Raw genomic sequence first — 20,838 nt, forward strand, 5'->3', positions numbered from 1 at the left:
GGAAGCAGTTCAAACTGGAGGTTTTACACAAGTTATGTGAAATGCAGCTGTGCAGCATTTCTAAAATACTATTAGCAGTGAGGCTATTGTCATGAAGGGTGACCTTCCATAGGTCTCAAGGACAAATGCATTTAACTAGGCAGAAAAGAGTTCAATAGGAAGAACTGCAAAGGCAAAATAAACAGTGGGACTACAAACTCATTACTTGTGTGTCAAATTACTTGCACTCTTCAGCATTTTAAGAACTTGTGATTTTTATTTTTAAATAAGGTAATATGAGAGGAATAAGGTTATGTGAGAGGCCAGTTTCTACATTTTGCTTAAGTGTTACCTGAAAAAAAAAAAAGTCTAGTCCCAAACTACATTTTCTGTTCTTAAGTGGCATTGAAAAACAAGACAAAGCAAAAACAGAAGCAAGAGAGAGTGGAAGTTACAGAATGACCATTCAGTCTTGTCTACTTTTGCTGGAGGATTGCTCATAGAATTAGAAAGAGAACTCTTATGTGTACAAAATGAGGTTTTGTCAGAGCTGTTTCATCCGTTCCCCTCATGTCTTTCTGTGTTTCCATGGAGAAAGGCATTTGCATTTAAGAATGAATGAATCTCACCAACATTATTTTACTTTAAAAGTTAATATAATTTTTCAATGTTACTGATTAACTAGAGTTAATCTAAGTAGTTACTCTTTGGTCTTTTTTTTTCTTTTTTTCTTTTTTTTTTTTTTAATTCCATTTTTCTAGGTGTTATTAATGCAGAATTTATTCAGACAGATAGAATCCTAGTGTCAGTGGGGTGATGACAGTTTACTCCAGAGAAAGCTATGCCTCATAACATGTCTGATATGTGAATTCTGCATTATTAAGTTAAACCAGTGCTTTTCATTCTCTGGCATGAATTCTGTGCGAAAGAATACCAAGAGGTTGTTTTTTTGAAACAAACTATTCCATTTCAATGATCATTAGAAGGGGGCCAGTGCTACAGCAGATTACTGGGGAACATTCACAGAAGTTGATCATCATTTTCAGGAATGTTGGTAGAAAGTAAAAAATTCCAATGAATTCTTACGTTAATATGTAGCAATGCAGAAATTTGAATCCAAGGGACTAGTCATTTAGAATAATACTGACAAAGAGTTTGAAGTAAACTAAATTTTTAAACTGAAGAACAGTAAGGATGTCAGTGCTCTCAAAATTGCAGGGGCTGTGGTACAAGCAGCATGTCATTTGTTCCAATCCAACTATCAGGTACTTTAACATCTGAGTGAATGATTAAGAGAGTATGATTCTGTGTTCATTGAAGTAAAGGGAGAATTTGATTTTGGTAGATCAATGGTTCGGTCTGAGGTTGAGACTAGAATGATATCTGTAAATGAATTAAGAGTAGTTAAACTTTTTTTTTTTTCTTTTGTTTTGCTTTGTTTGTTTTGTTTTAATGATGCTGGGCATTTTCTGTGTCTGCCTCATGTAGATATTTACACTTTTTTTTTATTTTGTATACAAGCTTACACAAAATGCTCTCTGTGTTCATACCTGTCATACCATCAACATATTCCAAATATTAGCCATCTGACTGAAGACATTTTCAGTAGCTGAACTGAATACTGAGTACCCAATTGTGGCAGTTAGTGTATTTCTGTGGGTTACAGAATGTAATATGAGAATATGATTCTTGAAAGTTAAGCTGGATCTTAATTAACAGAAAAGAAAACAAATGAAAAGGAAGGCTAAAGTTGAAGGCAGAGGTGTGCATAAAGGAGAAATGTGTCATGTGCTATATCTTATCAGGTGTCTCTTGTCTCAAATGTGCAAAAGTAATGTATGAAAAGGAAAAAAATATTTCAGGAGAGAATGCTACATTTCAAGAGATGAAAAGGGAACAGTAAAATACAGTTGCATGATGCAGAACAAACTTCTCCCAGTCTTCTGCTACAAAAGGCGTGCATTTACAGATCTTTCATCTATCCCTGTGAAACCACAACACACGGTTGGAAACACAACACAGATCCCAGAACAAGGGGAGACACAAACTGAAGAAGCAGCTAAACTGAACTGTCACCAGTACTCCTGGATTACTTCATTTTCATTAGAGTTCCTATGGTATCCAATCTTGTATAGGTTGAATCTAGAATGTTGCCAAGAACAAAGTTAATTAGTGAAATATCCCCAAATTAACTTACTCCCCTACCAAGAAATGGGCTCTTCCATTTTCCTCACATGATTATCTGGGCACTTTCACTTTTCCATATATAGGAGCAGCCCAGAGACTGACAGATCAGGCTAGGTAGGGATACAGACTTCAGACACATGCATACTCCTTGCATGCACGCACAGATACCAGCCCATTCCAGAATCACACGCTGAATTCAAGTTAGTGTTACAGGTAGTGAGTGAAGACGGTGACAGTCCTGCTAATAAAGAACCTTCATCTTTAACAGAAGGCACTAAGGCTAGAACTCTTCAACCGCATTTTAAAATAATCCACCTGGAAAAGCATCACAACCATGAATGGACCAGTGGATGGTTTATGTGACTACACGCTGGATGATGAAGGGGCTTTCATGTTCACATCGGAGTCAGTAGGAGAAGGGCATCCAGGTAAGAAGCCCACTGTGGCAAATACATAAAAGAAAAAATATTTTCATGTTAAACATTTTAAAAGCCTGAAGAAGTATTAAGAAGAAGTTTTGGAAGCTGGAGGAAGTTTTAAAAGCCTGTTTGTTAGTCTTATAGAAAGTCTTTGTAACAGAGTGATTTTAACGTTATTTCCATTGGACCTTTTCTACATAGTGTATAGAAGTGCTATAGCTAGCAGTAACTGCTATAACTAGAAAACTGCTACAACTAGGGTGCTTCCAGCAGGACTTCATGTGCCTTTGCTGGGTGTGTGTTACAGTGGGGAGGGCAATGGTACATGGTTGCTACTCCTTCCTTATCATCTGATTTTAATTTTTTTTTCAGTAGTACTGTGGAGACAGTACTGTATCTGACAGTTCTGTATCTCTGGTAGACTAGAATTTCACATATGGATAAGAGCGCATAGCTTCCTTCTCAAGTTCCATATCACTAGGGGTCCTTATATATATATGCTATGCTCTAAAACTGTCACCTATGACAGGAATATCTATGAGCAGGCTATTTTAAAGCATTTAAAAATCAGTGGTCCCAGCAGCTGCATGTGGCACAGTTATTGATAGATTTTCCCCCATTTCATCATCTGTGTATAAATGCAATGTATGGAATTGTTTAAGCAAACAGCAGACAGTTATTTGCTAAAATTTATGTATGGTCAGCAGAGCTGAGTTTGATTTTATGGAAAACAAATATTCATCTACCCTAAGCATGTACCTTATGTCAACAAGTGTGCCCCCAAATGAATCCAAGGGACAATAAACTCTTTGATGTCCTGAAAAGTGTATTTATTTTAGAACACAACTTGGCATCCTGTACCTTGTGCAAGGTTTTTTTTCAGATATGGACTCATGTAATGTAAGTAAAACATAAATGGTGGATAACAGAGAACAGAAAGTTCAAAAGTGAGAATTTTATATTGATAGTTCTGGTACTCCTCTATATTACGAACTTTTAAGTGCAGGTCAAATCCATGGCTGATGCAATTGAGTCCATTGCTGTCAATTTCAAGGCAGCTACATCAGGTTAAGCCAGTTGGGGTTCTTTCTGATGTAACACCATCAGAAAATGACAACCATATTCAGTCCTTGGGATGTAGGTCCCGTCTCAAATTTGTGTATAATTACATCCAGCAGCTGTAGAACAACATACTTTCATAGAAAAAATAATGTTATCCCGTAAGGTGATTTTAAATTGAGCAATGATATTTCTGAAGATGACAGGACACAACTGATATTACTCCCATCATTTTCTAATCACCTTGGGGCAGTAATAGAGAAATCTCCGAACAGGAAAAGATATAATCGAACCTAGCTAAAACCAGGTTTAGCTTTGTCCCTTAGTTTCCTTTTCTTAACCAGTTCTCCTTTTGTTTTGTTTCTTGTTTTAGAATTTGACCTACTTTTCAGTTGTTATTCACATTGCCTTCTTTATTTCCAAAAACTCTGTGGGCTCTTGGTAAGCCTTCTTTTATGTCCTATGAGCATTGTCCACCTCTGAAATGGATATACATTTGAGAAAATGTTATCACTTGTTAGATTTGTATGCAGCATCTCATCTGGCAGAGCATGCCAGATCTCTGGGTATTTTGAGATTTATAGACCCAAGAGATTTGTTGAGGGAGTGGAAAGTTGAAATTTATTGGACTTTTTCAATTCTGTGATGCTTGTATTTTTCTAAGCAACATAGGTCTTGATATAGAATACTGAAAACCCAAGCACCCATGTCAAAAGAAAGAACCAGATTTGCCCAATGAAGTGAGAACAGGATGACAGTAAATAATTCTGTCTGGGTGGTCCTGCAAATTCTTTTTCCTGAACACAGTCCAGCAAAAGGTCTTAATGGTCTCAGAGAGGTGTCTAGCTTCTGACAGCAAATTGTCCTTTACTTCTGGCCAATCCACCTTTTTCCTGGCTATGGTTTTACTCTAGGGATGTAGACATGCCATTAGCTTTTTATACCCAGGAAAACCTTGGCTGTTTCTTAAAACTGGGGCCAGCATCTGAGGCTCGGGCTAGTTGGGCTTCGGATGTTATCAGTAACACTAAACTTCTATTGTGAGTTGTGAGCTCCTCTGTTTCATATCAAATGGATAATTTGCGCGTTCTTGATTACTTCCCTTCTGTATGCGATAGTATAATTTTGCTAGAGGGCATTATGTGAAGTAAAGATCCTGAACCAGATCCTTGTCTGGTGGAAATTTGAATTGTTCTGATTATATTAGTTTGGGATTGAATGCACTCGTGCAGTCTTCCTTCATAATAAACAAAGCAGGGGAAATTATATACTTATTTATTTGGGTATATAGAAAGCCGCCTTATATCTGTGCAGTGCTTTAAAGCTTTGTGTAATTAAGAAGCTCAGATTCCATAGAGGCAAGTAATAGCTAGCAGTAATTACCATATAGGCATTACCTATGCTCTCCAAAGAAACCCAGAGAACTCTGTTTATCCCATCTTCTCAGTCCCGCTTCTTCAAAACAATGTGGGTAAAAAGTTTTGGACTCCCTTCCAGAAGGTCTTTAAACCTGGCATCTAGTAGGGTGATTTCCAAACTCTCCAAGGACTTATATAATACCTCCTCCTTTTTAATGTAATAAAAACACATGAATAACTTGATTTTTTCCTAGCTTTTTTTTTTTTTGTCATTGCTCCATTTTCCTCCATCCAGAAATGTCTGTCCATGCTGCACAGTGGTTTCATCGTGCTTTGAAAGACATTGTGTGTTACTGTGACCCACAGTGTCTTACAGGTGCCAAACCGCTTAGAATTAAATCCTTCCCCGTTCTGGTGTGGCATCAGGTGGGCTTCCCTGCAAACCGAATGTCATTCCGTTTTCCAGTAAGTATCAAGGAATCTCTTTAAAGTATGGGAAAAAAACATCTGCCAAAAGCACCTTCAGACTTCCAACTGTGTTAAAAACATGCTAATCTTCTGGAGGTCCACAGAAGAAAAATTACACCCACACACTCCCAAGAAAGCAAACCAGAACAAAAACCAAAAACAGAATATACAGATTTTTCAAGCCAGTTGATGCTTGCATGTCTGATGTCTAACATTATATACACCTAATATATGTAATTGTTCTGTAAACTGCACAAAGAGGACATGTAAGATAAGCTGATTAAACAGTGCAGTGTTAACACTGAAGTACCACTGCCATTTTCAAGTAGCACTCCTGAAGAGTGCTTTTAAATAGCACTCATTTTAAATAGGAAAAATGTAATACAGCACAATTCAGCTATATGAAGGTTTTCCAGTGAAACTTTTTTTTTGGTGGAATGTTTATTTTCTGATGAAGTGTTCAAGATAAGTAACTATAGTTACTAACTGTTCATTTTTCATCGTTCATAAGAAAACTGAGAAATGCTCAGTTTCTCATATTTTGAATGCACAATTTCACCTCCAAGTTCTGTTGACATAAATAAGGTATCTTTAAAAACAGCACTACCCAAAGTGATTTTGACACTCACAGGTTTTTAAGAAAATAAACTTTACCTTTTGAAATGTTTAATGTTTATTATAGTTACTGCATGATCAAAGTCAGACGTGTGGTAGTACCTGTTTGTGGTTTCAAAGGGTGGAGCCTTTTGAATTAAATGTTTGTTTGTTACTGTTGTTCGTAGATTTTATTTGTGATGAATGTGTGGGGAGATCCCACGAACTTGCAGATAGAACTGATTTTAGTTACAGAACATATAATTTTCAAGGATATAGCACTTCTAACTGTTATGCTGGCAATGTAGTCTAGAAGCACATAATAAACCTACAATCAACTATGCAGAAAGATGCTTGAAGATCCTCCTAATTTGTGGAGATCACCTTTGTTGTTGAATACCTTCTTTAATTCATAATTTGACAACTTGGCATTTTAGTAGGGTTTATCATCAGCTCTCCTGGACTCATTCATTCCTTTTATAGTTAGCAGGAGATAGATTTATGGCCATTTGGCATCTCTGCCATAAGGCTAGCTTTGTGGCATGGTTGGATTTCCTAATAATAATTGATGGCTCTCTAATACTTTCCTGTTCATTCAAGAAATCCTTAGATTAGACATTGCTTTTTCAATATTGTGAAATATTTTCTATTTTTCTATCAAAAAGTTAATAATAGACATATTTTGTCATATGTAGCAGCTACGAGAGAAATGGGACAGTCGAGATGAGGAATTTAAATAACGGAATGAAAGGCGCACAAAGCCTGCTAAGTATTGCTAAATATAGAAATGCCTGGTTTTATTTTTTACTAGAGACCTTTCCTAATAGACAGACCTTCAATATGATGCATTAAGCAGCTGATCATCCTGCTGGATTTCTCTTTTCTGGTTTTGATACTTGTGTCTGTATTTGTCAACAAAGGTGTCTAGTTGCACTAGGATTCAGATCTGGCACCAGCAATCAGATCATGCATGAATTATCAAACTCATTTGTCTGAGCCTATTTTAATCCAAAGTGGTTATTTTCAGTGATTGAAATTGTCACATAGACTTTAAAGACCAGAAGGTCTTCTGATGTATAATCCAGCCTGAACTTTATATGCAAGTAATGAAATTTCATGCAAGAATTCTTCAAACGTGTATTAATTATGGCTGGGTTTCATTTGTACTTTTAAAAACATTTCTAATGTAAGTTTTGAAGGAATAAGGGATCCTGCAGAATTCTAGATGGAATAGACTTTTAGAATCTTCATCTTTCTCTCTATTTTCAAGCTATCAAATGCAGTTACGTTATTGCCTATCAGACAGAAACTTTTCCCTCAGTATACTATCTTTCAGGTTTTTAGAGACTGACCCAGTGCTGTTATTTCCTTAAGTAGGTTACCTTTCCTTCAGCCTTTCAAAACTAGACTGAGCTTGATTAATTTCATCCTTTAAGGCACACTTTTCCAATTTTGAGATGTTTTTCTCAGTCTGTCCTAAAAACTTTCCAATAGCTTCTTATAAGTCCCCTTCAAATAAGGGGGCTTAAAAAAAAGATGGGCAGCAACTCTTTGATCAATCGAATAATGATAGGATGAAGGGGAAAGGTTTTAAACTAAAAGAGGGGGGATTTAGATTAGAGGTTAGGAGGAAATTCTTCACTCAGAGGGTGATGAGGCACTGGAACATGTTGCCCAGAGAGGTTGTGGATGCCCCATCCCTGGAGGTGTTCAAGACCAGAGGTTAGATGAGGCCCTGAGCAACATGATCTAGTGGGTGGCATCCCTGCCTATGGCAGGGCAGTTGGAACTAGGTGATCTGTGAGGTCCCTTCCAACCCAAGCCATTCTATGGTTCCATGATCTTTAAATGCCACCACCAAAATTAAGTATTCCTGGAGGAGTCTCACTGGTGCTATTATATGGAGATAATTACATCTTTGTGGCTGACCCCTCATCTGGTTTACTATCATGAGCTTTTCAGAGTAACGCTTCACTAAGATAAGAGTTCCAATTCTGTGAAAGACTATATTCTTTGTTCACAAATGTTTGATGTGCTAATTCGTCATGAGGGAAACAAAGCTTTTTTTTTTTTTTTTTTTACCAATAACATGAAGGAGTGTAGATACTAATGATATACTTCAGGAAAAATAAAAAAAGGCATGGAAACATCTTGCTACATGCACTTTTTCATTTAACTGCCTATTAAAGCTCCCTTGAGAAATTTTCAGGGAAGTTTTAGGTAAGAAAGTAATATAAACCTGCAAAATCTATGTAAGGTTCTTTGTACTGGATAGGCGCCATAAAGAAGAATGGGGACAAATCAGTAATGGGATTACTCGTGTTCCTCTTGAGTGTTTTAAGAAGTCTGTATATAATAAATGATATATTACATACAGGCAACTTTTACTAGTATGGGACATTGATATCTAATGTAGATGAGACATGCCTCATGTAGGACAAGAACAGGGATAAATGTTTTCGTGCCATAGAAACTCTGCATGATGAAAAAAGGCTGTACAGAAGTCTTAATCAGTTGGAGTGTACATGCCCTGAGGTCATCCAGTCCCAATTGCTCTGCTGTCCCACTTTTTTTTTTTTTCCTTGAAAATATGACTTTACTGTCTAGTACAAAATTGAAAATTTGAAGAGAGCAAGCAGAGATACATTTTAATCAAAGTCCTGCTACCTTTGTCCCCAGTCTTGCTATACAAGGTTCATTTGGAATTCCAACTAAATTGCAAGAATGGTATCTGATTCCTGTTTGGTAATAATTGTCCCAAATTTAGTAATCCACTTACAGTTCTCATGAGGCTGAATGTTCTACTGCAGGCTATGTTTGCTAAACATATTTTGTGTTCATTCTTTTCATATTGAAGTGGTTAATATGGGAGATGAGTGTCAGCCAGATTAGTTATCTAGTTTCTGATTTTGTCCCCTCTAAATGTACACCTTCCTCATGAGATAAAATAATTTATTTTGACCTGAGATTAAATGTAGAAAAACTCAAATGACATACTGGTATAAAACATGGCTTTCTGACAGATTGAGTTGCAAATGGCAAGGAAGAAGATGTTTATTTTGCCATAGAGCATGTTATGGCAACACCTAAACATTGTATGCAATAATTGACATTGTATTTTTTAGAACAATAAAATTAAAATATATTAGAAATATTACAATTTTTAGGTGATAGGCGTTGTTATCAATGCTGCTTTTTTGTGTTCAATAGATTAGCTACATTATTCAATAAAGAGTCATTATTCAATAAAAAGGTAAGAAGAAGAAAAAAAGAAAAAGAAACAGAAAAGATAAAACTGAGATGAAACCTTTGTAGTTGGAATATCACTGAGGATATACTCGACATTTATCTCAGGCAGGCATTAGTTGGTAACCCCTTCTTGTTTCCCTATTTGCTCCTCACTCACCCATCTCAAGTGGGATGCAGAGATTAAGAGCAGATGACATTGCAGGATTGTGGGAAGCAGTGAGAAGCAGCAAACCTGAAACAGGTGCTTGACACTGAGCTGTGCATTACGTGTAGTGATTTAAACTATTAGTCAGGCTGTATCAGCTGTGTAACTCAGGTACAGTCCAACTTTTTGCCGGGGAGGTGGAAGTTAGGGGTGGAATATTACCTTCTTGTTAGCATACTGCTGTGGCAGACAAGGAGAAGGCAAGGAGTAGAACATTACCTCAGCCTCTCAGGTAATTCTATGCATAACATAACTTGTTTCACACTGATGTGCAGAAAACTACAGGTGAGGTTGTAGTCAGTATTAGTTTACACCAGTAAGTAAAAGTTTCATCTATCTATTGGTTTTGCTTGCAGGATGTTGCATGTGACTTTTTTTATCTAGTTTGCCTAAATACTTCAGTAATAAGCAATAAGCAATAAAGGAATTCCTTACTAAAGCACTTTTCTGCTGAAATGGATGCAAACGGTCCTCATTTTGTATTAAGTGCCCTGGTTTTGAATAACAACCTTGATGTCTTGCAGATAAAATCTGTGATCAAATCAGTGATGCTGTACTAGATGCCCATCTCAAGCAGGACCCAAATGCCAAGGTTGCTTGTGGTAAGTTTTTTGTTCCTTTGGTTTAAGTCAGTATCCAGTCACTGTTCTTTTATTTTTGATATGTTCGCAAAGAGCATGAAGGTGTCGTGTGCTAACTCATTTTACTCTCAAAAATATGTAAAAATTAACAGTCCTCAAGAGAAGGAGAAACAAGAAGGAACTGAAGTTTTTACAAAGACTGAAGCCTGAGCAGGTAGCAGAAGGATAGAATAACTACAGAAGGACAGACAAGATTGTTAATTTTGTGTGTCAACTGAATATTCTGAGAAACAGATTCTATTTCATCATGGTGGATTATTTAAAGAGTATTTGTATGTTGTTAAAAAAGTATATCCTGTATGGTGTTGAAAAGTACATTTACTATATTTAATAAAGTCCTCGTTTTTCAGTGTTAGACCCTGTAACTGCTTGTTTTCTTGATACCTCTTTAGACAGAGTTGTACCATCAGTTGTACCATGAGTTGTAGCACTCATTTTCCTAGTTCAGTTAACTAAACCCCATCCTCACATTCTTCCTCCTTGGCCTGGAGGCACATTTTCAAAATAGTTAATCACTGTTGAGAATTATTTAGCCTCAGAATATATTTTAGAGTGATTAAAGATTAAAGGGATTTAAAAATCACAGTTTAATACTACATTTCCCTAAATGACTCTGCATATCACTGAATCATGAAAGGAATTGGTCATGGAAGGAGCTAGTTTTGCCGAAGATATGACTGAAAAGTACTAATACTGTATATACCCAGTATATTTCTCTAAATCACCATCATCACAAACCTAGTTGTTTGTCCTAGTGGACTGGTTATTCTGCTGCTTTAATCCTGTTTCCGTCTCCCTTTTCAGAGACAGTATGCAAAACAGGGATGGTGTTGCTCTGTGGGGAGATCACATCTCGTGCTATTGTGGATTATCAACGAGTTGTCCGAGATGCAATTAGACACATTGGCTATGATGATTCAGCTAAAGGTTGGTGGAAAATCTTATGAAATCCTTGAAGAGCAAGCAATAGGCAACTGCAAACCTGGTCTGTCAGCACTTCCTTATGTGGGCTTTAGCAAGCCTGATAAAAACTGAGTATCCCGTGTGAAAGCTGCTTACGTGGTGCTACGTGATACGCTTTCTGGCTTTATCCCTGTAAGTAGAAAAAAACATCATATATTAGTTAAAACTAAAAAGGAGAAGGCAGAATCGACTTTTATGCATGAATGTGAGCCACAGAACCTACCACTAACCCAAACTTGGGAGAACGTGAATCTGTTATTTTGCAAGCTGATTAATGCATTTTGGTCAGAAAGAGAGGGACAAAGAAACTCAGTTCATTTTGTTTTATCATTATGTATGTGCATTGCAGTAGCATCCAGAATTTTCAGGTGGAGAGCAGGTTCTCACTGTACAAGGTGCTCTATTAGCTCTGAGCAAACTCCTAGGCTGAGCAGTCCAGGTCAGGTTTGTGTGTCATATAAATAACAGAAAAGTCAAAATGATTTATATACCAGACTCATTCCACCATCTGATTTGCCATGTATCTCTTTATACACTACAGGTATTCCAAAGATGCTGTTAACAATAATTACATTTTTTAAGGGTTTTTAATTAAAAACAGTAGTTTCCTGCAATCCTTCAATAGCTATTAAATTTCCAGGGAGAATGTATTGGGAGAATAGTATAGCAACACATTTGGAAGTTACCTCTATTATGACATAGCAGCAAGGCTTCCAGAAAGTATTGTCATATTTAGCAGTTTGCAAAACTGATTTTTACCCAAACAGCCTAATGATAATGGCAGATGCAGTGACCCTGTAAAAAACACCTGCTATGCAGAAGTACACAAAAGGGTAAACCAATTGCACACAGACATACTGTTTACTTCTCTAATTAGCCTATTTAAAAGCGGGTGGTGAGGATTCTTCAAATGGATCGTATGCATATGGATGTGTATGTAAGTTTCATTGGATGAACATGAGTGTGGGTAACAGTTAGCAGTAGGTACAGGTTTAGAATATGCTGGATTTGGAGAGATGCAAATTACTCTTAATATACCTAGGGAAAGGTGGAAAATTTTGCCACAATCATATGCAAGTCTGTGATTTTATTTTTAAAATCTTCCTTGTGGTCTTTGAAATTAATGTGAAGTAATTTCCTACTTCCAGATTTGCTGTGAGACTCAATTTTTTTTTCCTCTGTCTATGGCTCTCACACAAATTCCCATAAGACATTTAGGTACATACTCTACATGTATTACAAATAGTGTATCAGGGAACAGATCCCTCAGTTAGAGGTTAATGTCAGCTCATAAGAATTTATAAAAAAAGGTTTTCAACATTGTTTATTTAGGACAGGCTCCCAAATAGTCAATTTTTTTAAAAACTAGTTTTCTCCAGTTAGCATTTCCTAACCCGAGTTGGCTTGGCAATAGGGTGCCAAAGCAAGAGAAAACAAACAGAAACAATCAATAAAGGCGACCCTATATACCGTATCACCTCCTCAGAAGAATGAAAGCATTGTATTGACAAAAATGTAACAAGAAACAGTAGTTAGGTTGTGAATTCTGAATGTGGTATCCTTCAGAATGAAAATTGTGTTGTGTGGTTACATGTTACTTTCCTCAATTGTAACAGAAGAAAATAATTTGCCACTATTCTTTTTTCTAAATAGGCTTTGACTACAAGACTTGTAATGTTTTAGTGGCACTGGAGCAGCAGTCACCCGATATTGCCCAGGGTGTTCATCTACACAGGGATGAAGAAGATGTTGGTGCTGGAGATCAGGTAGACATGACATCATATCTAAAACATTAAAGCTGTTTGAATGGAAAGAACTTACCCCACCTCATTGCCCAGTTTTCTAAAACAAAGCCCATCTGAAGATTTGCACATGTCCATCTTGGGCTAGTCCAGAATAAGAAACATATCTTTATTAAAGCAGTCGGAAGTTTTTTGAGGACAGGCTTTTAACTGGTGTTTGTCATGGTACTCCACAGAAGTCAGGAGAGCTCTGTCAGTTTGTACTAGCTCAGAATGTGTCCTTCAGAAATTAGCAATTTTTTTTTTTTTTTTGCTTATGTTTTTCGTGTGTTTGTTAAGGAGTTTTAGATTCCTTAGACTATTAATCTTGCAGCCTGGTTTGTTGTGTACGATGGAATAAACAAAAGATCTTTCCTCTTTCACAAAGCTCTTGAGATTTTACACAGCAAAAAATTAGGCGATGCTTCAACTGTCTGCAGCATTAGTACAATGAAGGCAAATATGCCAGAGTACTTTTAATTCTCCTTTATTTCCCAGAGGCAGAGATCTGTTTTATTATGGTAGGTGTTCCACATAATTAAGGCTGTCCAAGCTGTGTTTCTGTGAGCGAAATAACACACGTAGATAATTACTGTGTGTTCCCAAGAGAAAGATGCTAACATAAAAACTCCATAATCTGACCGATGTCTGTATGAATGAGTTTAACATTTACAGTAGGTATCATTAGTAGTAATATGTAATTTATAACAATGCTGTTGAGAACCATATCAGAGTTCAGGAGCCAAGCTAATATTGTTCAAATAACCCTTGAGGACTAGATTAAAATGCTAAAAAAAAAAAAAAAAAAGCTACAGAAGATGAAAAGACGCCTGACTTTTTTTGGCGCTTTCATGGTCTCCCTTCCTGTTGAATAGCTACCTCTCTTTATTATTTTTATATCACAGCATGTGCTGGGTGAGGAGACAGAAAATGCTACTAACCGCCTAACAGATGAGAATGTGATGCAGGGTATGTGACCGCATAATAGTAGAAGCTGTGACTAGAAGCATGCGGTATTGCAAATCTCGGGCAGGAACCTTAACTGTTGAGTAGTACCTCTTTTAAGCAACATCCAAATTCTATCCCACTGAAATGTCAGATGTGAGCTGCAGTAGAAGTTAGTGGCAGTATTCATACATGAAAGCCTCTACAGCCTTTCCAGACCAGGAAGAACACCTTTTGCATGACAGAATAGCCCTGATATTGTTTTGCTCAAACGGATCTTTTCTTGAGGAAACTTTTTTCACAGACACCTCTCAGTCTTTGTCCACATTGCTTGCCCAACATGGAAATTTTCAGGCCCTCAGTAAAAAATTATTGGAATGCAGTTTGTTTCTCATTACACTGTAGCATGTTGGAGCCTGATCCCAGTTTATGCTTCTTGGACTATAATGTAAAGAGTAGAAAGTAAACCCGAGGGTACTGTTTACTTTTTGTTTCAGATGAAATCTCCTTGCCTTTAGTTGTGGTGCTTTTTAACAGTAATTGAAGTATCTCTTCTCCTCCTGTAGGGTTTGATGTTTGGTTATGCAACGGATGAGACAGAGGAATGTATGCCTCTAACAATTATTCTTGCTCATAAACTGAATGCCAGGTTAGCAGAGCTGAGGCGCAATGGAGAGCTTCCTTGGCTGAGGCCTGACTCTAAGACACAGGTAAATATTGCCGTCATTCTGGTTTCTCTCTTTTACCAGCAGAGTAGAAATCCAATCATTTATGGATAGTCCAAGTGATTGAAAACTATCATTTTTTACTTTTGCAAAATGTTATATGGTCTTAATGGAAAAAATCAGTGGTGGTTGGAGTATCAGGATTGCTACTGTAAAAGCTACAAGTAGCAGATGAAGAACTTTCAGACTTACAATAGTCTCTTCGACTGTTGGAAAATGGTTAACCTGTATCAGAGTGTTAGATGCATTAGCCATATACAGATGAGGGAACATTAAACCCTTTAGATCTGAATGCTTGGTGCTGGTTGAAAAAGTAACAGGAAATTTGAAGGTTTTATTTGTATTTAGGGCTTTAGACTGGCCTTTTTTGAAGAAGCACTAAGAATGTAAATTTTTGAGGCTTGGCAGTGTAGCTAGGAATCCCAACCAAAAGGTGCATTGTGGACAGTTTCATAGGAAACCAAACTGTCAGTATCAACTCTTTTTTTCCTCACCACTGCATAAATGAAGAATGAAGAAGAAGGGTTCATCCCCAGGTGAGCAGTGGTCATTATAATATCAATATTGACAATTTGTTGCAGTTCTTCTCTTGGAATAGGATAGCATGAGGTTTGATGTATAAGTAGCTACAATTCATAGTAACGGTGGGTTGCTTTTTTTCCCCCCTTCTCCCTGCTCTATTCAGGTCACTGTGCAGTATATCCAGCAGAATGGAGCAGTCATCCCAGTGCGCGTTCATACCATTGTGATATCCGTACAACATGATGAAACCATTTCGCTGGAGAACATGCGCAAAACCCTGAAGGATCGTGTAATTCAAGCCGTGGTCCCTGCAAAATACTTGGATGAGAGAACTATTTATCACCTTCAGCCTAGTGGACGTTTTGTTATTGGAGGACCTCAGGTTTGAATCATATTATTTTGTTGTTTGTATCAGCTTGTTATTGTCAGTGGGTGTGTGCCTTAACAGAAATGGTCAGCCCATCTAGCACATCAGTCCTAAATCATGAGGAGCAACCAGCGTATCACTATAAGTTTGTGTGTCATTGGTAGTCTAGACTATAGTCAAATGGATAGCCAAACTTGAGCTGTAACTTCTAGAAAATCAACCTGTGGCAATCATAGCTGCATGCCAAGCAGAAGGCTACACATTCGAAATTCTTCAGCTGTGCACTGAATTGCAACCACTAAAAATGCAAGGCTGTGAGGTGTGACCTAAACTGCACACATTGTAAAATATAGTATAATTACCCGTAAGTCAACCAGCAATACCTTTCCTGCTCTTGTGGTGGAACTGTATGGCTTATGTTTGCATGTACAAATGCAGACATGTTGCAGCGTATCTTTGCAGCTTTTAAAGCCTTGGATAAGTTTACTTAGTGTGGGTCAATCTGCCTGTGTGTCCATGGCCTTACAGCCACTACTATCATTACCGGACTTGCACAATTTACGATGTGTTGCAGCAATCAGAAAATTACTGTTTGTTTCCTTGTCTGTTATGTCATGAACTTTCTGAGTACAACTAAGTGTTATTTTTAATAAAGCAAGCTATGGAAGGCTGTCTTAAATTGCAGCCTCATTCATCTAAGGAAGATGCGTACCTCACTTGGGGATTTTCACCTTGTTTCCAAGCATAGTGGCCCCTTGAATTCTGGCTGTGCCGTAGTCAGTCATTTTGCTGCTATCACTGTTTTTTCAAAAGTAACACCTGCTGGTAGTATAAGGACATCACAACTCATTATAGAAGTGACTTCCACACAATTTATGTGTGCTCTTCAGCCCCTTTAAATGGAAGTGTGCTTTTTTTCTTTTCAGCTGTCCATTTCTCTTCCTCTCACTCACTTGCTGTCAAGTCATAAGGGCACACAAGGTGTTCCCACCACACCTGTCTGTGCCATAGTCAGAAATTAAGGGTTGAGTCAAGCAGCAGAAGCGCAGGAGGACAGGGTCTTTTAGGCAAGCTCAGCTATCTGCAATTCAGATTTTCAGCTCGCTGTTTTCTTAGCAGAATGGGACAAACAGTGCCAAAGGTTTTAGTCTGTGTATGTGCTCGGTCTTTCTAAGGAAAACCTTGGCTTTCCTCCTGTGTTTGCTATGCAAACATTCCAGCAGCTGAATTTTACTGGCATGATATTGTATAGAAAGGGAATTTCAAGCCTGCCCACAGCAGTGGGAACTGAATGTTAAATTAGACTATGTTTCCATTCACACCAGAACACTTAGAATTTATTAAATAAGGGGTCAGATAATTAGTCAGGTAGTGATCAGCTAACCTAGATTGAATGAAAATATCAAATACTTACAAGGAGCAAGCAAGATAGCTGTGCAGGCAGCCAAAAGGTTGTCTGTGTTTCCCTATTTAATGTCTTACAATTTTTGTATATAAGTATCTGTTCTAATGTTTACTTCTCAATTACCTTTAACGGTGTTTACTCCATACCTGTTCTGTATCGTTTGCATAAGAGTGTAAATATTTTGAAGCTGGAAATGTGTTTTTAACATATACTTGTATGACAGTCTCTGTAGTGATACCGCACCAGAAGTGCTGAGTGCTAGCCTCCACGTAGTGGTGTGCAAGGTAGCACTGGCATACCTTAAATTAAAGGGAAAGACTTGGTATTCACCCTACTTCAGATTTTGGCCAAAAGAAATGAAAGCCTCATCTATTTGTTTTAACCCAGCATAAAGTGTCTCAGTGGTTCATTTATGGCATGTATTATGGTAGCAATATCCTGTATTTTGTTTGTTTGTGGTAGATGGATTGCATTTAGACTGAGGCTCCCATAGTGTTCCCATATTTTTGAAGCAGGAACCGAATGCTCTAGCTTTCTAGATGTAAAGCTCTTTGGTTGGCTACCAAACACCAGTCAAGTATGGCTTATTTTACGAATCTGACTTTAAAGAGCAGTTATAGCCACTGTAGGAGCTCATTGAGAAGTCCTTCAGCTATCCCAGAACAATCTGTAAGTGGCGAACTTATATATGCATGGTCTTCAGAGGGCTGTGTAGTCTTGAGAGTTATAATAAAGTGGATTGTAAAATGGCCTAATTCTTTTACTGAATTAGGGTGACGCTGGTGTTACTGGTAGAAAGATCATTGTGGATACTTACGGTGGCTGGGGAGCCCACGGAGGTGGTGCCTTTTCTGGAAAAGACTATACAAAGGTGGACCGATCAGCAGCATATGCAGCCCGTTGGGTGGCCAAGTCCCTTGTGAAAGCTGAGCTCTGTCGCCGTGTTCTGGTTCAGGTATGTTTTGTTCTGGATGTTGCTTTTCTCCAAAAGATAGGTCATTTTCAGCTTTACCTTGAGCAAATGTCATACAAGGCACTGTACTTGAAGTTGTCTTGCAGTTGGATTGGGGCTGGAGAAAGAAATACATTGGTGTGCTTGGTTCAAGACCGCTGTAATGTGGCTAACAGCCCATCTGCTCCCTGAAGCTGGAATGTGTCACCTAGCTTTCATTTTATCAGCAGGTTTTCCAGACATTTCCTGAGCCCTTAACCCTCTGACACTTACTGTCATGAACATGGGATGACTAGGTAATGAAGAAGAAATTTGTCCAGAGACTTCAGTTTTTTCAAAGGTTTCTCTTTTTTTTTTCTTCCCTACAAATACAGATTATACAATTACAGGACAGGAAGCAGAGGCCTTCAGTTTCCTCAGAAGGCTCAGGAATGAGTGCTTTGGTCTCTTGTATTCTCTTGCCCACCAAAGTGTCATACTTGATAATTGCATTGTATTTTTTGCTGTAGGTGTCTTATGCCATAGGAGTAGCTCAACCACTGTCCATTTCACTATTCACTTATGGAACTTCACAAAGAACAGAGAAAGAACTGCTGGACATTGTGCACAAAAACTTTGATCTTCGGCCTGGAGTCATTGTCAGGTATGGAAACACATATACATAAATATCTTTGCGATCAGATCTTAGAACTGAGTACTTACAAAACCATTCAATGTTACAATTTAATAAGTAGCCTCCAAAGCTAGCATTAAAATGTTCTATGCACTACAAAAGAGACTTTTTGTCAGACTTTGGAGTTGATAGTTTTTATGGATCCATCAGTGTGCCATATTTTTAAAGGTGACATTTGTTTTCCAGTTTCACACACTTTCAGCCTTTGGCCTTATATAGTCTACACAATTGAAATGAATAATTTTTTTATCCCAAGAATTTAAACCTTGCTGTTAAAAAGAAATATGTGTTGTTTTATGAAAGGAAATAGAGATACTTCTTTTCCATTAAAACTCGTAATTTTTGTAGCCCTACAGTACTTAATGTTTAAGTTTTGTTGTCAGTTTTATAATTCATATTTGAGCATGTTCACCAGTGTGTTTGCATCTCCAGAAATGCCTCATAGATAAAGGGCGTGAAATGGGTATCAACATCAGGATTTTATTGTTAAATACCACGATTATCATAATGTGAAGAATTTTCTTTTCTTTTTTAATATTCACAGGGATTTAGACCTAAAAAAGCCCATTTACCAGAAAACTGCATGTTATGGTCACTTTGGAAGAAACGAATTCTCATGGGAAGTGCCTAAAAAACTTGTATTTTGACACTTGCTCTCTCTGTTTAAAAACACCAAGGAAGAGAAGTCCACTAATATGAGGATGCTCCCAAAATTGAAATCTGACAGCTTTGTATTCAAGGAGTGGAATTTTAGATTTTAAATGGAGAGAAAGAAAAGGATATTTTCTTGGAAATTGATTTTTTTTAACCCTCAGTGTCTTTCATTATCTAAGATATCAAAGACGGAGTCCTTTTAATCAGCATATGACAACAAAATGTTGTTTACTTGTTATTGCTGCTCTATTGGTTCTTTTGATAAAGGCAAAATGTGACTCAGGTACTCAAACCCATGGCTGAGCCTCAAACCTTTTGTGGGCAAAGGAAAGGATGACTTTCCCAACTCTGACTAAGGGTCGGCAGATCTCTTGCTTCTAATTAGACAATGGGAAATTCTGGGGTCCAATTTCCTTACTGGAGTTAGCATTGCATGCAACTGGGGGTTGCTTTGATGGGAGAAGGCTGGATATCACATAACAGTGTCTCGGCCTCTTCTGTAGAAGATGTTAACATATATATAATATTTAAATCTTCCTCACTGGGTATGTGCTGTTACTGTTGTGTTTCAATTACCTGTGTTTTTGAAACATGTGTTCTCCTATAAAGCAATCATACAATAAAATGCTCTTTCCTACCATTTATACCTCCTTTGGTCTATGTTTTTAATGTTACAGTATAATGGTTGGCTCCACATAGCCTCTTTTACCCCTGTAAGGGTGTTGTTTAGTAACAAAAATGAATTATAGTATGTTTTGGAGTTGTGATACAAAGTCATTTTTCACTACATGTGATAACTGTGTAGTCCTTCTGATTAATAGAAACTTGGTGAAAACGTATTTGATTTTTAACTCGTATGTTTGCACTTGACAGTATTCTCTCCCTTAGTTTTTACTCCCAAATGTTAGGTTATGGTTATTGTATCGGTTACCAGGTTTTATGTGATTTAGATATAAAATAATGTGAATAGAAATAATTGCAAAAACATTGGAAAAAAAGTAGATTGTGAGGTTAAAATTTGGACCACTGCCCTGTCCAGCAGTCTCTCACTGAAGAACTAGCCACTAGATGGCCGTGTGTCCCTCTACAGCAGAGGAAGTCTTTGCAGAAGCTATGTCCCCATTTGTGCCCATGCGAGGCTGCACCGTCCTGGTACCAGCACACTCACTCCTGCTGGAGATGGCGATGCCTCGCCTCTTACCAGCTTTGGATAAGCAGTGTATATGGTGGGTTAGTTAGGTGACTTAACCCTAGCTTTATGGTTTAAGCAGTGCTTCTGGTAGTGCCTCTATGCTGAAGTCCTGCCACCCCACATTTCTCTCCATATTCAATGTCTTTGTATAGTGGCACCAACACAGATGTTGAGGTGGAGAATGCCTGGCTGATGAGCAATAAAGAAAAGCTGCCATTTTCTTCTGTCAGTCTGTCACAAGCATAACTTCATTCGATCAAGTCAGAAGCTTTTCCATTTTAGTAATTATACTAATGAGCTATATGACCTGTGAGAGAGAGAGCAGAACAAGTAATAGGTTTTTGTGTAGCATCCGATCTCCTTGGGACTTAGAACAGAAATTGGACCTGTGGACACATATTGGCAGAAAAATATGTTAAGGTACAGCTGCACCTTAAATAATTGGCAAAATTTTCCCAGGGACTATTTCCTGGCTGTGTATTGTTCGTCATGCAAGGAAA

The 20,838-nt window shown here is 37.7% G+C and overlaps 1 protein-coding gene across 1 annotated transcript; it reads left to right on the forward strand.

Annotated features, from left to right (window-relative positions):
• The first annotated feature begins 2,239 nt into the window (after nt 1–2,239).
• MAT1A (methionine adenosyltransferase 1A) lies at nt 2,240–19,790 on the forward strand. Its single transcript, XM_005015768.6, has 9 exons — nt 2,240–2,594; nt 10,043–10,120; nt 10,964–11,086; nt 12,776–12,888; nt 14,415–14,558; nt 15,259–15,477; nt 17,640–17,822; nt 18,329–18,462; nt 19,037–19,790. The coding sequence occupies exons 1-9, from the start codon at nt 2,501–2,503 to the stop codon at nt 19,137–19,139; spliced, it is 1,191 nt and encodes a 396-aa protein (XP_005015825.1). The 5' UTR covers nt 2,240–2,500; the 3' UTR covers nt 19,140–19,790.
• Nucleotides 19,791–20,838: the final 1,048 nt, after the last annotated feature.

This window comes from Anas platyrhynchos, chromosome 6 (genome assembly GCF_047663525.1).
Source record: "Anas platyrhynchos isolate ZD024472 breed Pekin duck chromosome 6, IASCAAS_PekinDuck_T2T, whole genome shotgun sequence".
NCBI classification, from domain to species: domain Eukaryota; kingdom Metazoa; phylum Chordata; class Aves; order Anseriformes; family Anatidae; genus Anas; species Anas platyrhynchos.

What these genes read in the sequence shown, in the direction of transcription:
- MAT1A (XM_005015768.6), top strand. Translation starts at nt 2,501, where the DNA reads ATGAATGGACCAGTGGATGGTTTATGTGACTACACGCTGGATGATGAA. An exon ending in ATGTTGGTGCTGGAGATCAG is followed by an intron (nt 12,889 to 14,414) that starts GTAGACATGACA and finishes CTCCTCCTGTAG; the next exon opens with GGTTTGATGTTTGGTTATGC. An exon ending in CGGCCTGGAGTCATTGTCAG is followed by an intron (nt 18,463 to 19,036) that starts GTATGGAAACAC and finishes TAATATTCACAG; the next exon opens with GGATTTAGACCTAAAAAAGC.